General features: G+C 55.7%; 1 protein-coding gene across 1 annotated transcript in view; it reads right to left on the bottom strand.

Annotated features, from left to right (window-relative positions):
• Positions 1-155: 155 nt before the first annotated feature.
• LAMA5 (laminin subunit alpha 5) overlaps positions 156-23,964 on the bottom strand; it is a 90,522-nt gene continuing 66,713 nt past the window's right edge. Inside the window, 54 exon segments of the mRNA XM_066978595.1 lie at positions 156-1,031; positions 1,186-1,305; positions 2,040-2,130; positions 2,228-2,358; positions 2,458-2,617; positions 2,738-2,890; positions 3,156-3,342; positions 3,464-3,612; positions 3,753-3,885; positions 3,967-4,134; positions 4,217-4,347; positions 4,562-4,702; positions 4,965-5,097; positions 5,406-5,557; positions 5,787-5,918; positions 6,359-6,521; positions 6,645-6,778; positions 6,914-7,067; positions 7,511-7,647; positions 7,888-8,073; positions 8,308-8,450; positions 8,829-9,008; positions 9,126-9,239; positions 9,359-9,461; positions 9,758-9,899; positions 10,079-10,233; positions 10,308-10,424; positions 10,515-10,711; positions 11,623-11,793; positions 12,325-12,436; positions 13,457-13,567; positions 13,645-13,796; positions 13,880-14,023; positions 14,113-14,293; positions 14,384-14,484; positions 15,038-15,252; positions 15,695-15,775; positions 16,002-16,129; positions 16,410-16,523; positions 17,049-17,279; positions 17,553-17,636; positions 17,720-17,821; positions 18,002-18,163; positions 18,554-18,694; positions 18,999-19,143; positions 19,371-19,575; positions 19,666-19,877; positions 20,164-20,279; positions 20,499-20,638; positions 20,846-20,972; positions 21,399-21,600; positions 22,137-22,234; positions 22,746-22,854; positions 23,431-23,591. Of these exon segments, the coding sequence (XP_066834696.1) occupies positions 877-1,031; positions 1,186-1,305; positions 2,040-2,130; positions 2,228-2,358; positions 2,458-2,617; positions 2,738-2,890; positions 3,156-3,342; positions 3,464-3,612; positions 3,753-3,885; positions 3,967-4,134; positions 4,217-4,347; positions 4,562-4,702; positions 4,965-5,097; positions 5,406-5,557; positions 5,787-5,918; positions 6,359-6,521; positions 6,645-6,778; positions 6,914-7,067; positions 7,511-7,647; positions 7,888-8,073; positions 8,308-8,450; positions 8,829-9,008; positions 9,126-9,239; positions 9,359-9,461; positions 9,758-9,899; positions 10,079-10,233; positions 10,308-10,424; positions 10,515-10,711; positions 11,623-11,793; positions 12,325-12,436; positions 13,457-13,567; positions 13,645-13,796; positions 13,880-14,023; positions 14,113-14,293; positions 14,384-14,484; positions 15,038-15,252; positions 15,695-15,775; positions 16,002-16,129; positions 16,410-16,523; positions 17,049-17,279; positions 17,553-17,636; positions 17,720-17,821; positions 18,002-18,163; positions 18,554-18,694; positions 18,999-19,143; positions 19,371-19,575; positions 19,666-19,877; positions 20,164-20,279; positions 20,499-20,638; positions 20,846-20,972; positions 21,399-21,600; positions 22,137-22,234; positions 22,746-22,854; positions 23,431-23,591 (7,806 nt within the window). The 3' untranslated portion in view covers positions 156-876.

Genomic DNA, 23,964 nt, shown 5'->3' with positions numbered 1-23,964 from the left:
TCCCTTTCAAGCAACAGTTTCTTGCTTCGTACAACAGGACTTTTGTCAGTGGTAGCAAAGAGCTGGCTGTAACTGCAAAGAGCTCAGTGGTGGGTGTGATGGCCTGCTTTCCCTCAGCAGTTCTTCCAGCCCATTTTGTTCCTTTTTTTTAAAAAAAATCTTATAAATTAATCTGATAGGCAGATGCTAATTCTGAGAGCAGAATTTTGTCCAAGGTCCCCCTTGCAAAGCTCTTTATTTGTGTAGCGGCAGCAGGTGTACTGAGACTGACCTTGGGGGCAGGGTTAAATGCGGCCTTGCTTATAAAAACACAGAAGTGACGGAATTAATCCAGTTTGTCCTAATTGCATTATAAAACAGAAACTGCCTCCAGCCTTCAGCAGAAGACAGCCTGTGACTGTTATTAACTGCCTCAAGTGTTCTGTGACCTAAACCTATGTGCGTTGTGAGGGTGGGGTGAAGGGAACAGGGTTCGGGACATGCTGCACAGCTGCTGTGTGCTTCAGCCCACGTTCGGCAGGGGACAGCTGCTCTTCACACGAGCCGTGTGTCAGCACGAGTCCTGTTGTGGACGCTTGACCACCGGGGAAGGAGTCGGACCTGCCTCCGCATCCTGCTCCAACTTTTTGGTTATATTTGTGAAAAATGCCTCTAAAGTGCCCCCTTCTCTCCACCTTCCTCCCCTGCCCCCCTTCTCCCCATGGATTCGTGGCCCCTCCGTGGTTTTGGCCCCAGACTGGTGCCTGTAGGCTTGCGCTGCAGTCGCTGCAGGTCAGGTAAGTTTGGCCACGGCTAATCGCAACGAGGAGGTGATGGCGGGGGCCCAGGGAGCGGTGCGGTGTCTGTCGGTCAGGCTGCACGCTGAGGTGCGCTTACTTACAGCACGGGGCAACCCCTAAGGCCCACGGAGCCCCTGACGGTCCCGGTTTGCAGCAGGTTCACGTGGCTCTGGTTGATCAGCAGATTCCTTACACAGCCCACGTAATGAGGGAGGGGAGGTAACGATGGCGCTGTGCTGGCCTGGTCTGTTTCTGCTGGTGGAACAAATAAAACCAAGCATTAGTGGGGCTAGAAACAGGGCAGGGGGTTAAGGACATTTTATGTGCAAGAGCAGTAGTATTGCTTTGGGGAATTTTGTTCTGGAGCGCATCTTCCCCCCCCCCCCCCCCCCCCCCCCCCCCCCACCTGGCTGTCCTCCCAAGTAGAAGGTCGCCCTTGTGCTGGGTGCAGGAGGCTGGCTGGGCCCCATTGTGTATTTTCGTTCCGTGTCCACGTCGAGCTGGATTGCGTTTTTCCATTTGGTAACTTAGAAAGAAAGGAAAACCGGTCAGTGCTGCTTCCTCACCTGGAGAACAAGTCCACCGCCGCCCTCTGGCACAGCCCAGTGCTGGAGCACAGCAAAACTGGGCTGGGCAGAGGCCCTGCTGTGGCGCTCGAGAAACGCCCGGGGTCAGGAGAGCCTCCCCCAAAGCTGCCTTGTGGCACCGCAGCCGTCCATAAATTGGGGTGTTTTCCTGCAGAACAGAGCTGCCCTCTCCCAGCAGGGGCTGGGACCCCCACCCAGAAAGGCCCCGATGCAAAACCCTCAGCACTCCCCCGATGGCAAATGCATTAAAGGCTGAGCCCAGGCAGGTGGGGCTCCTGCTCAGTCACCCGGCCCGGCTGCAGGCTTTGAACCCACTGGACCGACGTGCGCCCAACCGAGCCTTGTAGCCCCGAGCCTTTCACCCCCAGCAGGACAGAGCCGAGCCCGGGCCTGGCCTGGCAGTGTCACGGGGCAGCCCTGGCCTTGCCGGTGGCTCTGTGACCTGGTAACCGCCCCGTCCCTCGGGCTCACCAGGTCTGACAGCACTAACGAGACTGGGCAAGGGCTCTAATTAGAAAATTACTTAATGGCAGCTACAATCTCCCAGATTAACCACATACAGGTGGGAGCTGGGGTTTAAATACCCAAGGAGGGAGCCCAGGCACCACCTCATAGGTGTAAGCAGAGCAGCAGGAGGGGAGCAGCACCCCCGAGCTGAGTGCTGTCACCTCACCTGTGATGGTGTGCCACTGCCCGTCGCAGAGGGACGGGCACGTCACTGATGTGTGGAACTCGTCAGCCCCCGTGTTCGCTCTCACGGTGACCTAGCACGGGAGACAAAATCATCAGAGGTCACTGAACTGAGCATGGTGGGCAGGAGATGCCTCTGAAAACTCAGGGGGAAGCCGCCCTTCCTGCTACCTTCGTCTCCTCCATGTACAGCAGGAGATGGTGGCTCCTTCTTGTGCCAACGTGGAAGATGAGCCCAGAGGCGCTGCGGGGACGGACCTCCAGTGACACCTCCAGATCCTGCTCAGTTGCCACTGCATCAGCTGAAAATGAAATGCTGCTGGTGAGAAGGGGACGAGGGACCTCCTAGAGGCATATCCCTCCCAGGGCCACGGGAACCAGCCCGGGCTGCTGTGGGGTACCTAGGCTGATGGACCCGCCATCTGCAGCAAAGAAGACCCCGCTCTCCAGAGCGCCCTCGTAGCATGGCATCACCCCAAAGGTGCGTGAGGGGGCACCCAGGGGCTTTCCATCCAGCTGCGGGTTCCTCAGGCAGCCATCAAAGCTGGAGGCTGACGTGTCCTGCAGAGAGAGGCCGTGAGAGTGAGTGCAGAGGGGCCAAACACAGCAGGCACGGGGCCGTACCATGGGACCAAGAACTAGCAGAGATGGCATGATGCCACGGGACCACCGAGCCCTTACCGGCACGTGAGCCTTGGCTTTTCCAGCTGGGATCCCCCCCACGTACAAGGGGCTCCGGGCCACGAAGAGCCCTGCTGTGGCCACTGCAGCATCCTGGGCTCGCAGCCCGTCGATGACCAGCTGGGCTCGGTGCTGGTCTCTGCTGAAGAAGACCTGCAAGGACCAAAGGTCAGTGCCAGGGCTGGGGGCTTCCTGGGGTGGGAGGAACCCCAGAACCATGCCTGGGGAAGGGGGAGGCCGGCTCAGAGGTTCAGTCAGCCCTGGCTACAGCTTTGCCGTCCCTTTTTCTGTCCCACCTGATGGTGGGAGTCCCGCGTGCAATCAGGAAGCGATGCCCAGAACAGGGTTGTGGCAGCAGGGGAGGGGGGAGAGCAACAAGTTTCAGAGAGGTCTTGCCAAAAACCATCCCGCTGCTCACCGTGTGCCACTGCTGGTCCCGGTACTTGTCTTTGCTGCGGATGCGCAGGCGGCGCCTGCCAACGTCCACCACGAAGACGAAGCGCCCGTTGGAGACAAAGAGAGCCATGAAGGTGCCCCGCTTGCCCGCCACGTAGAAGAGCAGCCCGTTGGAGGAGTTCAGCCTCACCTCCAGGGAGAAGTGGGACCTGCAGGGACAGGGGGGTGATGGGAGCACCCTGCCCGCCCACAGCTGCAAGGAGCCACCACTCTCCGAGCGACAGTTCTTGGGGCTGAGTGTGCGTGGGGTGGGCACGGAGCGAGCCTCACCTCTGGCTGAAGGAGGCCGGGATCTCCTCAAACTCCCAGCGGCTGCTCGGGGTGCCCCCAAAGCAGAAGGTGCCCCCAGCTGCGTGGGGCAGCTGGCAGAGCCCCTCCCGGTTATGGCGGCGGTCCTTTGAGACGGGCTTGCCCGGCACCTACACGAGTTGCACCAAGGAATGGAGTGAGGGGAGCACCCCTGTGAGTGCTGCAGGGCAGAGGTGCCCAGGAAGGGGGCGATGGTGGCGTTTGGGGAGGATGGGGAAAGGACGTGGAGAGGTCTGACAGCAGCTGGTACCTTGGGTTTCCTTCTGTCCTTCTTCAGGGCAACTCTGAGCTGCTGTGGCTGCTCTCCCCAGGCACAGCTCATGGTGACGTTGATGCTCTCCACGTTCTGTTGCAGGTCCACCACCATCTGTGGCTCTGACCTCCTACACGCAGGGAGAAAGAGTTCCTGTTACTGGGCCAGCCAGGGAGGCAGGACAGGGCTGAATCTGTGCAAAGACGCTTACCTCTTGACAAAGACGTTCCCGATGCAGCCGGTGAGGTTGCTGAGGGCACCTGGCTCTGGCGAGCCCCCGAGCTGGAAGAGCAGCTGTCCATCCTGCCGTCGCTGCCGCCGGCTGGGCCTGGCGCCTGCCGTGGTGTCCTGCAGCTCGTCGTCCACGTACAGCCGCACCCTGGCAGGGAGGAGTGGCGAGGGCTGAGCAGGTCCCCGTGGCGGCTGGCCCCTCGGGCCCCGCGCACCGCCAGGACACGTACCCACGGCTGTCACTGTAGAAGGCCACATAGTGGGCCCGGCCATCTGCGTAGGCGTTTTCAGTGGTGATTTTGGTTTCCAGCAGGTTCAAGGCCAGCTGGCCCCTCTGGAGGGACACCTGGCACGTCCCCTCCTGCAGAAAGCATCGTGCCGTTACAGAAGGAAGGCACAAGGGCCCGTGTCACCACCACCCTCCAAGAGCTCAGGGTGGAGATTTCACTGTGGATTCACTCCCTGACTCCACCAAAATCCCTCCCTTTCCCAAGGAGGAGCACTGCCGCCCCTGGAGCAGGAGTTAACGTTTCTGCCCCACTGCCAGGATAACTGGGGGGACAGCAGGAGCCCACCTGGGTAGCATGGTGGTAGAGCAGCCCCTCGTGCTGGCTCGTCTGGAAGCTGAAGCCACTGTAGAAGTCCCGCAGCCCTGGCACATCCTTCAGGGCCAGGGTCAGGTAGCCGTGGCCGTGGACACTGACTGAGCGAGCCACCTGCAAGGGATGCCAAGGAAGAGAGGTGAGAGACAGGCCCAGCATTGCAGGCTGCTGGGAAGAGGAGCAAGGCATCCAGGTTCTCGCTCGGTCTGCCTGGTGCTACGGCTATCACGTGGAGCACCTTGCCCTGCCCCCTGCACTGAGGGGCCGTGGGTTTTATGCACCTTTCTGCCTGGACAGGAGATGGGGCCTGTCCCAGGGGTCCTGTGATCCTTTCCCCAGTGGGCCCTTTTCCCAGCTGTCAGAACATCGTGCTTACCAGAAGGTCTGAGGTGCAGCCGTAGCTCACGCCAACGGTGTTCATGCGCTTCAGGTCAACGTATTTGCCAAGAGCCTTCAAGCCCTTCATGCAGCCCCGGATGGGCCCACCCATGGGGAAGAGTGCTTTCAAGCTGCGGGAGAAGCAGACAGCCTTACCGGACGGCCCTGGGGGGTTCTGGCCCTGCAGCCTCTCAAACAGAGCACTTGGGACCACGAAGGCCTGGCGTGTCTCCAGTGCCTCATGCACGAGGCTGTTTCATAGCACCCAGCTTGGCCAAGGAGGGCTCATGACACCCATCAGCACCTCAGCCCTCAAGCCCATGGTGATGGGCAGGATGAGGAACCTTCCCTGCAGAGTTCCAGCAGCCCTGGCTGTGGCTGGGGAAGGGCCAGGGCCACCCCCAAGGACTACGGAGCTGAATATCTGGGCTGGACCCACCTGGGGGGTAGCAAAGCTGGGGGCACGCCGCCCAAGTAATAGGAGACAGCATTCTCCAGGGAGTTCTCCTGCTCCACCATGAAGATGGTGAGGCGCTCCAGCCGCACCAGGATGCGCTTCTTGTTGTTCATTTTGAGCAGGAAGATCTGGATCTGCAGACAGAGGAGAAAAATGACCTGCCAGCCTGGGGCGATCGGATCCATCACGGAGGACAGCGCAAGGTGTCCGGTTCACATCTCGAAGCAAAGAACACCCCAGAGGGAGGCACGGAGCCAGCAGGCTTCAAACCTTCTCCCAAAACCAGGGGTCAGGTGAGCCACTTGCCCTCTGGATGAAGAGCCACCCCCCCAAGTGAGCCGTGCACCCACCACTCTCCCTTACCGCTTTGTTTGTGGTGCTGCTGACGGTGAGGGAGGACGAGTTGCTGCTGGGTTTTGCCATCTCCAGGCCAGTGCTGAAGTCATAGTAAAGCACCAGCTTCCCGTCCCGGATGGCCAGACACAGGAACTGACCCTAGAGGAGGCAGGGTGGATGCTCAGCACCATGCCCTGGTGCTTGGTGCACAGCCCAACCTGCCTTTCAGCACCGGCAGAAGCAGGTCTCGGTGCCTCAGCCCATCACCATGGCAATGAGGAGGGATTCATGTGCAAGGAGCAGCCCTGTGCGGGGGGCACAGGGATGGCACTGCGAGGTGGAAATGCTCCTCACAGCACTGACTGCGCCGGTGAACCCTGGCCTAGCTCAAAAGCTCTTGGAGCTTGGGGGAGGCCCTCCGGGACCAGACAAGTGACTGCCTTGGCTGTGAGGTCTGTGTCCAGCCCTCTTGTGGCTTTTAACAAAAGTGCAGAAATACTGCGCCAAGCAGCACTCTGCCACTTCCAAAGCCCTCTCTTCCCGATTGCCCCAGCCCACTCACGGAGGTGTGGAGGCTCCCTAGAGGAGCGGGCACCTGCCTGATTCTCCAGGAAGAAGAGGATGCCGTTATAGGAGACAACCCGGATCTCCTGCTCGAAGCGCTTGGTTGTACCAAACTGGCTCTCAAACTTGATCTCTGCATACCCGGTACCATCAAAGTAGGAGCCGTCGGTCAGCCAGGGATCTCCTGTGGACTTGGACCTGGACCATGCAAGAAGGGACACAAGGCATCACTCCAAAGCCAACTGCCACGCTCTGGGGCAGCCAGGGGTCAGGGTAAGCCCCTGGGACAGGAGCTGCCCTGGCCTGGCTGTGGTGCCTTACCTCGCACAGGGCTTCTCAGCGGTGGTGTCCAACTGGAAGGTGTGCTGGAAGTTGTACAGACTCACCACCTCCTCGTTCAGCGTGTCCAGCTCCAGGCACCCACGGTAGTTGGGATAACGCAGGGTGGGAGGGGGCTGGGAATGGAACCAGATAAGGCAAGTTTGGTCCTGGTTTTCCCACCATATCAAGGGCTCTCCCCCAAAGAAGCTCCAAAGATACGGCTGAGACCTCCGAGGAAACCGTGCCTCCCTCCCTGCTGCCCGCCTCACCGTGAAGCTGGAGGGGTAGCCGCCCACGTAGAAGACCACGTTGTGCGGGTCGAGGTTGAGCAGCCCCTGTTCCCCCTTGGCCACGCTGTCTCCCTTGGTCTCGTGCACCGTGTGCCTTTCCACAATCACCGACATTTGCCCGTACTGCAGTATCCTGCGGCAAGGAGGGATGGTCAAGGTAAGTGGAGATTCCCAAAGATGAGCCAACCTTGCCCTCCCTGAGCAAAGGGCCTCCCCATGCAGCTCAGCCAAAAAGGGGTGCACCTCCCACCAGGGAACCCCACAGCAGCAGTGCATCGAAAGGAGTCAGCACTCTTGTTCTCAGTGCTGCCACCAGGCTGAAGGGACTCTCCCTGAGGAGCACCATCATCTTTCACCTTTCCTTTCGTGAAGGCACCCCCCCAGACCTTCCGAGACACGGTAAGACAATTTCCCTGGCATTTTTTTTAAGTCGATCATTGATGAATGGTGTGGAATCCACAGCACCTCTGCAAGCCCGAGGCCTGCCTGGGTTTGGGCACAGTACCACTATGCACGTGCACTGCGGGGACAGGCTCCCAGGGAGGTCCCTCAGGACGTGTCCCATCAGTCTCCTACCGGTTAATGCTGATGGTGGCGAACTGCTCTCCGATCTCCTCATCGACGGTTAGGGAAGCTGGCTCCTCGTTACCCAGTTTGTAGACCCACTGCACTTTGTGGTCCTTGAGCACGATACCCAGGTAGTCTCCAGTGGCCTGAATGCAGGAGAGACAGGGCCACATGCTGGCAATCAGGATGCACAGGAGCGCACCAAGCGATGCTCTCCCTGATGCACCAGAGCAGGGGGAACAGCAGGGCATGGGGAGAAAAGCTCCTGGTTCCCCAGGTGCTGAGGGCTGCACCGAGGGCATGATGTCCAGGCAGGATCCCCCACTGACACTGCTACCTGCCTGGGCTCCCGCTGCCCCCCTCCTGCCCGCGTGGTCCCATCTCACCTCCCGGCTGCCCAGGTACAACACGAACCGCCCCTCTTCTGCCCCGTCCTGCCGTCGCTGCCGGCTCCTGGGCTCAGGATTTTGGATGTAGAATTTGAGGGATGTGTAGGCTGCCAAATCCTGCAGGTTGCTGGGCATCCGGACCTGCACGCCTGAGCTGCCATTGAACTTCATGGGTACTTTCACCTGGAGGGAAAGAAATCCAAGCCCAAAGGGCTGAAACCACTGCTGCTACCTCTTGTCCATGACCACTCTGCCAAGTCCACTTTCTGGAGTCTTCCCTTGAGCAAGCAGCCATGCCTGGTAGCCCCAGAGCTCTTCTAGCTCCCCCTCCCATTTACATACCACCCTCAGGTAAGTCCTCGTTCACCCCAAGCCCCTCGCCCCCTGTGCACAGCCCTCACCCTCCCACAAGCCCACCTTGCTGGCGGCGTTCCTCGCCTGCGTGATGAGCTGCCGGATCCGCACGATGTTCTCTGACACGGTGGCATTCTTGTTCCTCCTGTTCTCCAGGCTGCTCAGCGTCCCCAGCAGGAGCGGGATGGTGCTTTCCAGGCTGGACACTGGAATTAGAAAGGAACCAGTGTTTTCGTGTTAGTGAGGAAGGGAGATGTGAAGATCTTGCAATCTTGAGACGTGCAAGTCCAAGCAGGGTCATGCTATCACCCCCCAAGCACAGCAGCCTTGAAGAGGGGTTTAAAGATGCTCCAGTGCATGCAATCTCTTGCAGTAAAGGCCCAGGTGATACACACGCTGCAGACTGAAATTAAAACGGAGGAGCAGGATTTGAGGCACCTAGTACTGGCTTCTTCATGTCCCTACACTCTTGATGTGGAGCTACAAAGCACAGCTCCTAAAAGCACGGTCTCTGAGGACAGATCTGTCCAGGCACTGGCTTGCACTGGACTCAGCCCCAGCAGCCAAGCAGGATGAGCACTCACCAGATTTCCTGGCGTCTTGGACTGCTCGGTTCAGGTCTTCGTTTCGAAGGCCTCCGTACTTGTCTTTCCACTCATCCAGGTTCTTCCTCATGGTGCTCAGGGTATCTTCCACTCTTGAAGCTGTTTCGTTGGCCTCTGTCGCTGCTGCTTTGGCCTTCTGGATCGCTTCCTTTGTGTCCTCTGGAAAGACAGGAGGAAAATCTCTGAGGTGGCCAGGAGAGGAGAGGAAGCAGTCTTGGCTCACAGCCTGGACTTGAGAAAAGAGGCAGAGAGCACCAGTGCCCACCCAGGACAAACCTTGGTCCCTTCCCAGCATGTCTTGCACAGACTGCAGCTGGTTCAAAAGCTGCTCCTTTTTCGTGCGGAGGTTGGCCAGCTTGTCCTTCGCTGTCTGCAGAGTGCCTTTAATAGCTGCAATTAAAGAAACGTATAAACACATACTCAGCATGTTGGGTCTCAATCCAGCCCAAAGGACATCGTGATCTGCTACTTCTGCCCAAAGCCTTCATCCTGCAAGGAGTTTCTCTCACCTCCATTGAGTTTTCTCTGCTCTCTCATCACAGACTCCTCAAGGTTGCTGCTGTTCCTCTTCAGCTCCTTAGAGATAGCCCCGAGATTTTCTGATATGACATTCTGTAAAAACAAACAGGCGCTGCCTGGGAGTCTGGAAGAGTAATTCAAGTCTCTGCTCCTGACCACTGTCAAAAAAATGCTCATTTGGACAACTGCAGTGGGGTGTCCTGTGGGGTGTGATGGGGAGACCCCAACCCCCATAGACCAGCCCTGGCCTCGGCAGATCTCATGTTATCTGACAAAGAACGAAGCGCTGAAGTCTCAGAGGGAGGGGGCAGCAGACCACTACGTGTGGCTGTGAAAAAATGCAGGACCATTGAGGAAATTTGGCTTTTGCTCGTCTGCACAGCACGTACCATCAAAGCCTTGCCTGCTGCCTCGTCGGCGTCGTGGGCTGCTCGCTCAGCTTTTTTCACAGCTTCAATGATGCTGGCATAGGCATTGGAGGCATCAATTGCCCTCTGGATAAAGCCATCTTGGTTTGTGCCCTGGATAATGCTGTGTTGGAAGACAAAGCTGTCAAGCCTGTGGAGCTAAAGCCTTGGAAACAACAGCCCACTGCTCCTCTGCTGCAATGGAGGGGCTGTGGTTTCCCATCCCCAACCCTCACAGGTCAAGGTTGGGTTGGGTGGTGACCAACCAAGAGGCAGGACCAGGGAGCTGGGTGGATGTCTCACCTGGACAGGTTCTTGGCGAGCTCGCTCAGGAGCCGGGCATGCTCCTCCGCCTGCTCCACGATGGGGATCTTGCTGCTGGCTGGGGAGAACTTCTTGACCCGCTCTGTCAGGGGCAGCTTCGCTCCATCCAGCAGTGCCGCCAGCTTCTCGTACGCCTGCAAGGACACGTGTCACTCCCCAGGGCTGCCCCACTGTGCTCTGCCCATACCAAAGCAACTCCATCACTCACCTCCTTTGCGCTCTCCATCTTCTGTAGGAAGCTGGAGACCTGGGCCAGGGAGTCCTCGGCCATCCTCAGGGTCTCCTGCACCAGCCCATACTGCTTCTGGAGCTCACGGCTCTTTTGCTAGACAGAGATGTGGAGTTAGGAGCGAGTGGGACCAGGGCAGGAACCCCCCACTGCTGGGCAGAATGAGTATATGTGGTGAAGGTCTACCTGACTCTCCTCCAGGTTGTTGCGGTTCAGACTGTTCAAGTCCTCTGTCTGCCTGGTCTTGTTCACAGCCTCGTTGAGGGCATCGCGGAGATCCATCAGCTGGGAGCTGTGCTGTGCCAGACGGTCCTGGATGCTGCTCACCAGGTCCTGGTTGGACTCCCAGTGGGAATGAAACTCGCTCTTCACCCGATGCAACACTGAGGACGGAGGAGGTGAGAACCGTCACTAACCCATCCTCCTGTGTTAAAGAGCTCTTTCTGTGCTTGGTTGTGGAAAAGCCTGGTTCTGGTCTCACTTTGTTGGTATCAAGACCTGAAGCAACTATCCTCCCTCCCTTCCTCTTTCAGCCTGGATAGAATAGGATCTCATCCAGTATTGTCTAAAAATCCCCAATGCTGGTGAGAGAAATAGGATCTCTTTCAGAAAGATGCTCAGCCATGCCTGTAAGGCTCCATAGGATGGAGAACCTCTACCTGAGTCCCACTCCACTGCTTGATTACTCCCCATTTCACTTACTTATTTCTAGTGAGAGACAGTTTATAATTCCAGTTGACAACTGCTGAATTATGTTTTGCCACTGTCTGCTAATCAGAAGCACTCAGCTCCCTGCAATAGCTGGTCTGCCTGATTATGCAGCAGAGCTTTGCACAGGAGCAGAATGTGACCCCTTGGTCCTGCAAGGGAAGCCCTCGGGATGGCAGGGCTGCTGAGGATGGCGGGCTGCCAGTTATTATTCTGAACCACTCTCTTGGGACAGTGAAGAAACACAAGGTGACTCATTCCCATCCACATGTAATGTTTGTATGATAAATGCTAACTCCTGGCTCTAAGTGTTGTCATTTTTGTCGTAAAACCGAACTACCCAGTTAATACAAGCAGCTCTAAAATTCACTTTGAGGGGAAAAAAATTGTAAGTGATCCCTTGGGGTGGCAAAGATGACCCAGAAATTACTGTGAAACTTGTGAGGGGTGTCTGTTTTAATAACCACACCCTCCAAAGATGACTATGATGTGTAGTGTCTGCAAGGGCTCCAAACCACGCTGTCAGGAACAACCAAACCAAGCAGGGTCTGCACAGCTCTGTCCCGTGCTGCTGAGCTGGACTCACGCTTCTGAGCTTCCTCATGCTCGCGCCTCGCCAGCTCTTCTTGGCTGCCCAGATTCCGCTCCTTCATCTCCCTCAGCATCCTCTCCACCTCAGCCATCTTCTGCCGAAACTCCTCAGTGGAGGTGGTACTGGCGTTTGCCGCCCCGAACTTGGCCATCTGCCGCACCAAGTCTGCAGAGAAATCCAGTCCTGTTAGCATCAACGGACCCCGGTCCCTTCACAACCTTCTGAGACCTTCCATCTCTCACATCACCCTCACCACAACGCAGCCAGCCCTTGTTCAGTACTCAGGCACCCAAACTGCAAGATCACCCAGGTGTATTGCCATGTTTCTGTCTTGTTGACCGCTACCACTAACTCACGCTACATCCCAAGCACCTTCTTGTGATTTTGCCTCCTCTCCTTGATCCAGTCGCTCCCTGTTTTGCTAAATCTCTCCTGAAGTGACAGTTTTATGCATTTTAATAACATTGGTGCAAGTTTCATGTATTTTTTCCAAAGGTGGCATTCAGTCAGACAGCTGGGACTCACAATAACCTCTGGTCTACCTAAACACCCATGAGTATGGGAGGATCTCCACTACATTTGCATTTCCCCTTCTTTTTTTCCATGGCCCTTTCTAAGTGATGCAGTACTCTGCTGTTTGCAAAGCGAAATTCCCAGCAGCAAAAACCCACAAAGCCGGGATGCTTCTTTACCTACCTCCAATGCTTTTCTGAATACTCTGGATATTCAGCAGGAGTTGCTCCCCTCTCTGGTAAGTCTCTCTTGTATTCTCCTCTAAATGGTTTGCTTTTCTGTGAGTCATTGTCATCTAAAACACAAAACACTGGCTTAGCTCAAGCGTAAGTTATGTTTAACATGACCCATCAGAGGGTATGATGTTCCCAAAAAACACACAAGACTAGGAATACACAGCTTTTGAGCTCCTTGAAGTCACATCTGCAACAGCTATCTGGTGCTGCTCTCCTGTGATGTGTTATTAATGGTCTTATTTACTACCTTACAGGAGCACAAGTGAGAAGTGAAGCTCCCGGTGCAATAGGTTCTGGATCCTGAAATGGTTCTAAGACCACATAGAGCATCTCTGTCCTGTGCTCTTGCTCTTGACACAGGAAAAGGCTTAGAACCCAGCGCGAGGCCCACCTGGGTCCTGACCAGGGAACAAGAGAAGGTACAGGCCTGCAGTTTAGCTGTTCGAAGCATGGACAAAAATATAGACAGAGGCAGACATTTGTCCATGCAGTTGCCCAAGGGACACACGTCATCAAGGAGAGACTTTTCCATCTCCCTTAGGTTAAAAGTAGGGAGATTATAAATCAAATCAAATTCTGCTCATTTTACAAATTCTCTGAAGACACAAGTAGTGTTTCTAGAATGTACCGATTGCACCTAGCAAAATGTGTGCAGTATTGAGGCCTCTAAGAATAATTGCAATAAAAAGGGTGTATTTGTTTGCTACCAGGGCATGGCTTCTCCCTGCCACAGGGATACACCCAAGACAGACTAGGACATTTATGTTCCCTCCCATATGCTACTTCTGTAAATGACATTTTATTTATTTTTACTGGTTAAATATGGAGCTCCTTCAAAAGCTAGTGTTAAATCAAGAAACAGCCATCAATATCACAAGAAATTTAACAGCCCTCCAATGGAGCCATGCAGGTAATGTTGCTTGGGCAGCTGAGTAAGACATCCCAACATCCACAGCTGGGCTGAGCAGGAGATCCATCCTGCCAGAACTAGGTTCCTCACAGCCTTCAAAGCCCTCATTTTAGATAAAAGGGGGGGACTCTTGCTCTGGCAAGGGGAGGGAGATGGAGAAATATCCTACTTTGTGCTGCAGTGCATTCAAGTCCTGCGTGAGGTCCGTGTTCTCATCCTCCAGCTCATCAGCCCTTTGCCTGACCTTGCTCATGGCTCTTTGGTACTCACGCAGCTGGTTCTGGAAAAAAATGAGCTGAAATTAGGCCAACAGGCCAGCAAACACAGGCAAAAACCAGCATTATACCTTGCACGCACAGCGATAGCTGCCATAGTACTGTTAAGGCCGTGGAGGCGAGCCCAGGCGATGGAGCTGGCGTTGAGGTTGACCAGCTGGTTGCGGATGGAGGGCAAGGACATCTCGATGCTCTGCAGATCCTCCAGCAGAAGCAGGACACAGCTATCGCACACTGCCAGGGGAACGCAGCAGTCAGCACGGGGCCCTCTCCCGGGGCTTCCCGCCCCTCGTTCCCCAGCACTGCAGGACACAGACCTTCACACCTCATGCTGTCTGGGCCGTTCGCCACCGGGATCTCGTAGTCGTGCATGCAGACGTCGCACTGCTTCCCCGTCAGCCCGTTGGAGCAGGTGCACTCCCCGGTGCGCGGGTCACAGGAGCCCCCTCTGCACTCACATTCTGCCAAGCGTAATAACAGGGAAAGGCCCGTGTCATCATTTTGTGCTGTTGCCACTCCTCCATGTGAGGGACCCAGCAGCAGGACTCACTTCTGCAGCCCCTCTCGCTGAAGCCCCAGTAGCCGGGGGCACACTGCTGGCAGCGCAGGCCGCTGACGCCGGGCAGGCAGCTGCACTGTCCGCTCTGCACGTGGCAGCTGCTCCCCACAGCACCGACGTCGCAGTCACACCTCTGGCAGCCGGAGCATCCCTCGAAGCCGTAGTACCCCTCCTAGGGAAAAGCAGGTCAGCGGGTGCCCCGCTCACAAAGAGGGCAGGCGTGTCTGCACCGGCGCTGTCACAGCACGCAGGTGGCCCTCACCTCGCAGCGGTCGCAGTGCTGGCCTGTCACCCCAGCCTTGCAGAAGCACTGGCCAGTCTGCGGATGGCATGAGTCAGTCCCGCAAGGCGAACAGTTGCACTCTGCCAGGGAAAAGATACACCCAGTTATGCGCTGAACTGAAGAGACTGGTCAGCTACCCCCAAACCCCCTTATTCCTGACAGGGAACCCTATTTCTCCCTACCACGGAGCCTCTCTCCTCTTGGACCTTCTCCAGCCGACAATTTATTCCCATTACCCTCGCCCAGGACAGCCCCTCTTTCGTGAGCTGCCGCTCCTCAGAGGGAGCTGAGCGGTGCTGGGAGCGGGCTGTGCACACCCACGCTCCCGGGGAATTGCCAGCGCCGTGGCTGCAGTAGCTGCTTGGAGTCAGGCTGTTCCAGCCTGGGTGGGGCTTGGCAGCCTACAGACGGGTGGATTGGAGGTTATGGAGTTGTGATGCTGGAGGGTACGTTTTTAGAGCTGTTTTTTGTTTTTTTTTTTTATCATCATATTTAGAGGCTGCCTGTCCGGGCACGTATGTAACTGAGTGCACGACTCATCCAGGCAATGCGCAGCTCAGCCAAGGCTCTGGACATGTCAGAGGTCTGTCTGTCCACCTTCTCCCCACAGTGCATGCTGCCTGCCCCACTCACGCGTGCAGTTCTTGGCTGTCACTGCATCCCCATAGAAGCCAGGGGCGCAGACCTCGCACCGTGCACCGGCTGTGTGGTGCATGCACCCCGTGCAGGCACCCGTCAGGGAGTCGCAGCTGCTGAAGAGCATGTTGGGATCCGTGTTCCTGCTGCAGTCGCAGGGCTGGCACGAACTGCCAATCACCAAGGGATTGCCGTAGTATCCCGGGGCACACCTGGAGAAACACAGCAAGTTAAAACACAGCCAGGGCACTGGGGGGATCCTCAGAGCCCTTGCTGGCACCACACTTCAGTCTTGAGCAATTATAACAGTGAGGGCATCCAAGATTTGCAATTGATGCAGCCCTCTGGGATCTCAAAGCACTTTGTGTTTTCCCTTTGGATACCCCAGAAAGGTGCCTTTATCACAGGCTGCAAGTTAAGGCAAAGCCCAGCTAAGTAATGCAACCCCAGTAGCACAATATATCAGCAGTAAAGACAGCCACGGGGTATCTGCAGGCTGAAAGGGACCGAAAGAATTCCTGCCAGAGCAAATCACACTGGGGGCAAGGCCGACTGTTCCCTCTGCAGTTTCTGCTAGAACAACTTTTGTTGTGCCACAGCAGTGGCTGCATGGGACTAGCGTGGCTGTGGCCCCAGAAACACGGGTTTCCTTACCGCTCACAGTTGGGTCCAGCGTAGCCCGGCTTGCAGAGGCACTGCATGTTGGAGCCCTTGCGGATACAACCGACAGCAAAACTGAAACGACAAGGGGTGAACGGGAAGGTGCAGGCACCTCACTGACGTGGTGCCGGGGGGTCAGTTACTTGGCGTGGACTGCTGGGACCTCGGGCAGGAGAGCGGGTTTGGGGTCATGGAAAAGGCTCACTTCCCAGCGCCAAACCAGTGCCCTGACGTGGGCCAGCCTTGTTCCCAGCAGTTAAACAGAAGGGGCAAACAGGCAATTCCACTCAAGGGTGCTCACTTGTTGGAAGCAACGGAAAGAGGACACGGACATCCGACACACTGCAGGGACCCTTCAGCAGAGTGGCTGCCCACGTAGCCGTCCTTGCACTGCTCGCAGTGGTCTCCCTCCGTGTTGTGCTGGCAGTTCTGCAAGGACAAAGCAGGCTCAGCACTGACAGCAGGAAATAGTGGCTTGCACAGACAATTCCCCACCAGATATCTGGATGCTTTGGTCCTTTCTCTTTCCTAGAACTGTTTTTCACCCGAGGCTGACCCTGAGTGGGACCACCCCTGAAATGGCACGTGCAGCAAATGCTCTGATTCAAGCGTGGTCCCACTGATGCAGTTTGCATGTGAAGAGCTTTTTTCATCACACACTACAGCTCTTCCAAGTCCAAAATACCATGCTGGCTCACTGTTTACTTACAAGGCATATCCCAGACCCTGGCAGGCACTGATCTGAGTGGCCGTTGCAATGACATGGAATGCATTTTCCCAAAAATAGCCCCTTGGTGTCCCTGTAGTAACCTGGAGCACATTCCTGAGGAGAGAGGAGAAGACAGAGATGTGAAAAACAGCCTGACAAAGCAGAGACTGATTTAGTTTCCATGACAGAATTTCCACAGGGCTGTATAGATAGAGAAGAGATTAAAAGCAACAACAAAGATTTTTTCCATGCAGCTCTTTTCTGCTCCTCATCAGTAAGAGGTAATTGCACAGGCAGTAGGACCTACTCCAAGATACTGCAAGAACTTGATTTTGGTCTTCAACACCCGAACAATTTCCCCATCATGCCTTTTCCAAGACACCAGGTGCAGCTAATGCAGGGCTCCCAAGTGCTGTGGTGGAAGGGAAGCTGTGAGCAGGCTGGTGCGGAGGAATGTGGGAGATGTTGTTCCTTTCTCAGACACAACCTGAGCTGCGATTAAAACTAAAGCCCTCAGGGGTCAATGATCCAAGCCCCATGGACTGCCACCTGCACTAAGCATGAGGGGTGTCTGAGGCCCCATATGGTCTCTGCTCAACTACTCTCTGCCTGGAATGGCGCGTGCCCTTTTGCCCCTACCTGGCAGGAGTCCCCCTGGTAGTTAGCTGGGCAAAAGCACAACTCCACGTTGCTGGCTTGGACGCCTGTAGCTGTATCCGTTGCAATCTCCAGGACCACACGGCGCAGGGACACAGATGAGGAGAGCTGGGAGAAGAGTGCCCGTATTTGCAGCTGCTCCAGGTTTGCCAGCACCATCATGAGCTCCTCTCTAGACACAGGGTTGTGCGTCTCCGTGTGCCTGAAGTTACCCTAGTGGGAGAAGACCTGACATTACTGGCAGAAAGCATAAGCCCTTATTTTGTACCAGGCGCTTGGACATCCAGCCTAACCTTCACTTCCCTGCCACTGGGATGTCTCCCCTTTGCACAGGTAAAACAGTTCCTGGATTTTCGCAGCAAGTTCTGCTGCAACAGGCAGCAACAAAAATACTGAGCTCAAAGCAATCCTCCCTTCTGCCTACATGCTAGTCTTGTCCTTTCAGTAGCATCTGAGCACTTGGTACACACGTGTGTGCACACTCACCTCCACCAGCTGCAGCTGACCTTCATGTACCCCCCCTGGGGATGGGTAGGAGCCTTCCAGAAACATGATGCTCATCTGATTTCCCTGGGAACGGCAAGGAAAGTGTCAGTCACCACCTCATCCTGCTCACGTTAGCAGGAGCCACCAGAGAATTTCTCGGGCTGCACCTTCAGGATCACGTCCGGGCGGGACTCCATTGGAATGAAAACGTCGCCCCTCCGGGGGTCGGAGTGAAGCTCGTAGCGCAGGTGGCCACCGTAGGAGGAAACCTAAGGGAGAGCCAAATCACATACGTTGCTGCAAGTCCACACCAGGGACCTGAGTCCAAGCTGTCTGTGCTCAATCACGAGTGAGCCATGCCTGCAGGCTTGTGGGCACGCTGCCGGCATGCATGTTGGTGGGGTCAGGGACGTGTTTGGCTGCTGGTCCAGCTCTCACTGTGTTCTTACCCTGTCCCCGAGGTAGGAGCTGGGTGCAACCCAGTAGAGCTCCTGATAGGCATCTGGGAGGTTCTTGAGATCAGCGCGGAGGAGCTGCTCCCGCAGGCTCAGGGATGCTGGCACTTCCTGGCGGTCACTGCTCAGCAAGAGCCACCCGTTCATGTCGACGAACTGCGGGGAAACATCAACCGTACGTGTTTTCCAGGGAGCCCCCGCTGTGCTCTGGTGGAACTACAGAATGTATTTGGATGCTGACACTTTTCAGTACAGCTGAAAGGATGCCAAGAGGGTCACAACCTCCCATGCATCTTGATGAAGCCACTGGAAAGCTGAGCACCAGCCCCACGTGGCACAACCCTGCTACGCCTTTCCACCCGACGAGGCCCCAGGGACCAGAAAAAGGGGCTGAAAGTGGGAGATGGGCGCAGTAAGACAAAGATAACCTCCCTCGCAGCCTATCTTCCAGAGGGTTAAGATCAGTGCAGGATGGAGACCCCCGGGCAGCAGAGAGCCAGGCAGACGGGAACACAACCCATCTGTGAGCTCTGGCAGCCCCCTTACCTCGGCTCGGTACTTCTCAGCGCTGCGGCAGCGATCTGTCGCACCGAAGCAGAAACACTTGGTGCAACCCTTGGGGTTACTGGCGTCCAAAGAAAACGTCCCCAGGCGGCACTGGTCACACCTTGGGCCCTCCACATTTTCCTGGAAGACAAACAAAGCTCAACAGTGTCAGCAGCTCCTTGCTAGGCCTTCCTAGAGGACAGAGATGGCTGTATGAGTGGTTCAGAGTGCCTGACTCCCCAGCAACTGCCTGGTGAGTGAGCCCTTGCAGCCAGGAAAAATAGGGAAAAGAAGCTTTTCAGGGTATTCTGGACCAGCTACTCCTTGCGTCTGGCTCCCTCTTGGCCCACCAGACTCCCGTAGCCCCCCAGGCTGAACATATTGCCAGAGCAAGGAGACTTGAGCCGAGCAGAAACGCACCACGTGAAAGTGCTGGAGGACTGACCTTGCAGTGACACTGCCCTGTGACCGGATCGCACGTGCTTGCTTCAGTGCCAGCTGGGTGGCAGTCACAGCGCTGGCAGTTGGGGTAGTGGTAGTAGCCGGGGGCACAGAGGTCGCACTGTCGCCCTATGACATTGGGCTTGCACCTGGACAGGACACAAGAGGTGCAGCATTAGAAATCTCAGCCTCACGCTGCTGTGTGAGGATCAGTCGGGTTTGCAGAGTTTCATCCGTGCTGGCAGGGACACAGTGCTGACAAGGACTTCCCCATCCTGCCCGTTTCCTCCCTGCAGCCTGCCAACGTGTCCAGTTACTCCCCCAGGGACCGGAGATGCTGCCAGGTGTGCCCTGGACAGGGACAGGGCTCCCTCACCTGCACTGCCCGCTGTCCACATCGCAGCCCGGCTCTGTCAGCTCCTGCACGCCCGGCCGAGAGCAATTGCAGTCCTCACACCCGATGAGGGGATGGCAGCCAAAGGTCTGGGGCTCACAGACAACGCATTCCGGCTTCAGGGTGTGCGGAGGGCAGATGCATTGCCCCGTCACTTCGTCACAGAGACGTGTCCCACAGTCACAGGCTGGAAGAGGCAGGAAGAAGCCGTGTCTGTGAGGGCAAGACCCAGGCAGCCCAAGGCAAAACGGCCAGAGCAGGAGACAGGACAACTTACGCCTGCAGTTGGGGAAGCCCCAGTAGCCGGTGGCGCAGCGGGAGCACTCTCGCCCGATGACGTTGGACTTGCAGGGACACTGCCCGCCGAAGGGCTCGCACTGGCTGCCCCGTGCCCCTGCCTCATGGCACTGGCAGGGCTGCGCCCCGTTGTTGTAGAAGAGGGACAGTGAGATGGCGGAGTCGCGGCAAAACCTCGACGATGTGCTGGGACTGCAGGGGAAGGCAGGAAGAGTCATCGTGCGGCACAGTCTCCCAACCTCTCCACCACCACAAAATCCATCGGGATAGCCTACAGAAACACTGAACTGGTGGGATGGAGAGCCCTGTGACACTGAGATCCCCCAAACACCCCTGGGTTTGGTCATTAGATAAGGAAAGCATTAAGCAGAGCCCTCCCCTGCCACACACGATGTCTGCAAAGGGAAAAGGCTGTTGCTTTCTGTGGAGCATGCAGCCCTTGTACAGCAGAGCAGCCACCCAAAGCCAAAGGTCTCACTTGATGTAGAAGCTGTTAATGCCACAGCTGCTGATGAAGTCATAGGACTTGTCCAGGGGTTCCTCCTGAAGGTACTGAGAACTGTAGCTGTCTTCCGGCACCACAAGGATGTAATCCTGCAGCAAGGACAAGATGGGTGAGTCTTAGCTGAGCTGGACAGATGTGAACCCTGCCCACAATTCTACGCCACTAACACTGGAGATTGCAACTTTCTAAGGTAGTTCAGAAACTGAGGATGGTGGGAAACATTCTTATGGTGACATAGTTGCAAAAATCCCCAAGCCCTGCTGGAGCCTGGTCCAGCATGCCAAGGAGCTTCCCAGAATGAGACTCACCAACCACAGCTGCTTGCCCTCTGGCACTCGAACAACCACAGTCAGATCATTATCAGTAACGTCCAGAATAATCTGGTCCTCAGAAACTACCAGGCTCCGGCACCCATAGCCATGCGGACAGAAAGTTGCATTGGTCTGACCTGAAAAAACAACAAAGATATTGGTCTCACATTTCCCTTGCAGATCCCATCACACCCACCCAGTTTGTAAGAGCTGAGGGTCTGTCTTACTTCATGTTTGCATTCCTCAGAGAACCCAGTTACTGTCTAGCACGAAAAACTTTCTGGGGCGCCTCTTACAGCGCTGTTGCCTATCTGCAGCTTTCCCCAGGGCTCTGCTCATCTCACCTTGCCAGATGCGCCCCCCGTTGATTAACACTTCCACAGGGAAGGTGGGATGGTTGGGCTGGTAGTAGTGCAGGATGAAGGCGTAGCGTCCCAGGTTCTGAATCCGGCTGTTAAACACAACAGCATCCTGGCCCCAAACACGAGAACAGAGAGAGAAAAAATAAATAAATAAAATTAAATCTGATGCCTGCACTTACACCTGCTTGTTTTTCATTTATTATTGCACAGACTTGTGCTCCTACTGCACAACTGTCAGGTAACAGTCAGACATTTGGTGAATCAGCCTCCCATTCCCCCACACCCCCCTTTCTAACAGTACCACCTGCAAAGCTGTTCCTGGGAGTCCAGAAGAACAAGCAGGGCAGGAGGGAGGTACGACCTCAATGGGAATTACAGGTTCAGGGACAAGTTTAAAGTCCTGGTTAAATTCTGATTTAAAGTCTAATTGCTAAATTGTTAAAGCTACTGAACAAAGAATGAAAACTTCTCCCTGCCCCAGCTATCCAGTGTTACAGCACCACCACGACAGCCCACCCCATGCCCACGCTGCTACCTGGGGCTGTTGCAGGAGGATGAGTTTTGCGGTGGGGTCCACAGCTGTGGGAGGCCGAGGTGCAGGCTCCAGCGGGATCCCGGCTGGAGCCACGTGGACTGCCTGGGCCAGGGGGACATCAGAGGCAATGGGCAGAGCCTGGCCCCCCTCCAAAATGATGGACTGGGAAAGCTTCAGAAACCTTGAGGGAATGCAGGAACTGCTGCAAAAGAAGACGACGAGATGTTAGGAGAGAGGCTTTGGGGATCCCGGCAGGAAAAGCACACCCTGTAACACCTTTAGGATTATGAAGGATGCCTGCTGAGGGAGAGCTTTCTACTGGGACCTGGGGCTCTGGGACACAGGCTCAGCAGGAAGGACAAAAATCCTGCAAAGGCTGATTCCTGTGCAAACATTTATGCAGAGCACTCTGAAGAATACAGTGGATACCGGACACAGTGAGTGTCCCTTGCCATATGTGAGCAAGCACAGGAAAGCCTGTTCACGATGACAGCTGAGGAGCTGCCCCAGGAGGCAACGTGGTGTTTAGGGAAAGGAGCAGCTGCCTGACTTCCAGTCCTTACTCCATCGCTGCCTGCATGGTGGCCATGGGTGAGGAGCTTCACTGCAGCCTCCTATGCCACAGATGTCTTTCTCCTGTGTCAAGAACTTAAGAGGCTCCAAAGCTGAGGGAATTGGGGGAAGCAAGGGCTTTTGGTCACAGCCACTTTCACTCTAAATCCTGAGGGATTCTGTTACCTGTTGGATGAGAACGTGCCATGGACGCTGATGCAATGCACCTTTGGCTCGACAAACTCCATGGTGAACTGAGCAGCGGGTACGAGGTACACCTTGTGCTGCAGGCCGTGAAAAGGAGAGACGCTTGGTTACACAACAGCCTCTGCCACTGCGAGTCCACAGCAGCTTTGGAGTCCACCACCAGCACACTGAACACCCCCCTCATCAGACACTTCAGCTAATGCACAGCAGGCTGGGCCCTGTTTGCTGCCCCTCCTTCCCTGGTACAAGCCCTAAGGTGTTCGGGGGCTCCATGTATTCATGGGTTTCTTCATCCTCAGCTAAGCAACCACGAATGCCTCCAGGTAAAATGGGAAGAGGCACTGTCACATTGCTCAGAGCTTCCTCTGCAAAGAGCAGCTTCTCACCATCTTCTCCCAAACCCACGTCTCATGATCTACTTCAAAACACACTGCTGAGCACACTCTCCGCCTTGTACTGCTCATGACTCGGATGGAGGTCTAGTATCCAGTCCAGTCAGGAGCAGAAAGCCCTTCCACAGACTAGGTGCTGCTCCTGCCTCTCCTCCTTGCAACCTGCAAACAGAGCTGCTCTCGCGGGGAGCCTTACCAGGAAGAAGTCAGCCAGATCAGTGATGAACCGAATTGTGGCCTCCGAGGTAAGTTCAAAAGTTGCCAAGCGGCTCTGGGAATCTACAGCAATCCCTCGACAAAGGAAACTGTGAGACAAACACAGATTTTGAGGCCAGCCTTGAGCAGGGTCACGATCTATTTCTTGTCTTGCCAGCTATATGTCCTGAAGGCATTTATACAAAGTCCCTGTAAATCTTTTGATGCCTTTTCTGGCAAGTCATAAGAGTGAAGTTTCCCAAGGACAGCCCAGACATTTGTTTCCTATTGCAAAGGTTGCAGTCTGAAATCAGACACTTCTATTGTAAGGGACAGGGTTTGACCTGCACCATCAGCTCCAACAAACCCACCCGTAGGCCATTCCCTAAATCAGGGCCCCGAACAACGTACCCAGCTGTAAAAGGGAGCAATATGTCTCTTGGCACAGGTACTACAGGACTCCACCGGCACAGGTAGTGTGCCAGGGATACCATGTAGTTCCCAGGGACAGCCAGTCACTAAAACCGTGTCCAGCTAGACTGAGTTTGGAGGTACACAGCTTAGATATACGATGCTGCAGCACTCTTCATTTATGAGACAAAGCACAAAAAGTTCAGCTGAGGGAGTCTGTCCTCACTATGTCACAGGAAGACTGAAACCTCTCCCTGTCTCAGGGCTGACCATACCTGTAGACACACGGGTAGAAGGTGAACGTGCCCTGCTGCATGGCCAGGTGTGGCGAGCTGACAGCAACGCCGACTGTCTGCAAAGCGTTGGTGTTGGCGTACTCCACCACCAGCACGTACTTTCCGGGCTGAGCAATAGGCAGCGACAACTGGACTTCCACCTGGAGGACAGAGAGACAACTGAAGGGGGGTTTCCTGTCCCACTCCCCATAGTGAGTGCATGCAGGATGCCTGTGCTGCAAACCAGCCTCCTCTGCACAGCCCATGCACACGCTGGAGTTTGCACCCCACTGCTGTTTGCACCTCTCATGGGAGGAGATATGTCACGGCACTCATTTGTGGTATTTCAAGTGATGCTGACTCAAAAGGTGTTCACAGCCCTACTCCTCAAATCAATCTCCCCCTGTCCCCGTGGAGCAGTTACCACTGAATGAACCAGGACAGAATGTCCCATATTCAAAGGCACGTGCTACTTTTTTGCTAAGGGAGATTTGTTCCAGATTTACACCTTGAGGTTTGTCTTTCTGTCTTCAT

The sequence above is a fragment of the Anser cygnoides genome, chromosome 16 (assembly GCF_040182565.1).
Source record: "Anser cygnoides isolate HZ-2024a breed goose chromosome 16, Taihu_goose_T2T_genome, whole genome shotgun sequence".
In the NCBI taxonomy this organism is placed as follows: Eukaryota; Metazoa; Chordata; class Aves; order Anseriformes; family Anatidae; genus Anser; species Anser cygnoides.
The sequence above is the reverse complement of the archived record's forward strand: the minus strand, read 5'-3'. Positions and strand labels throughout refer to the sequence as shown.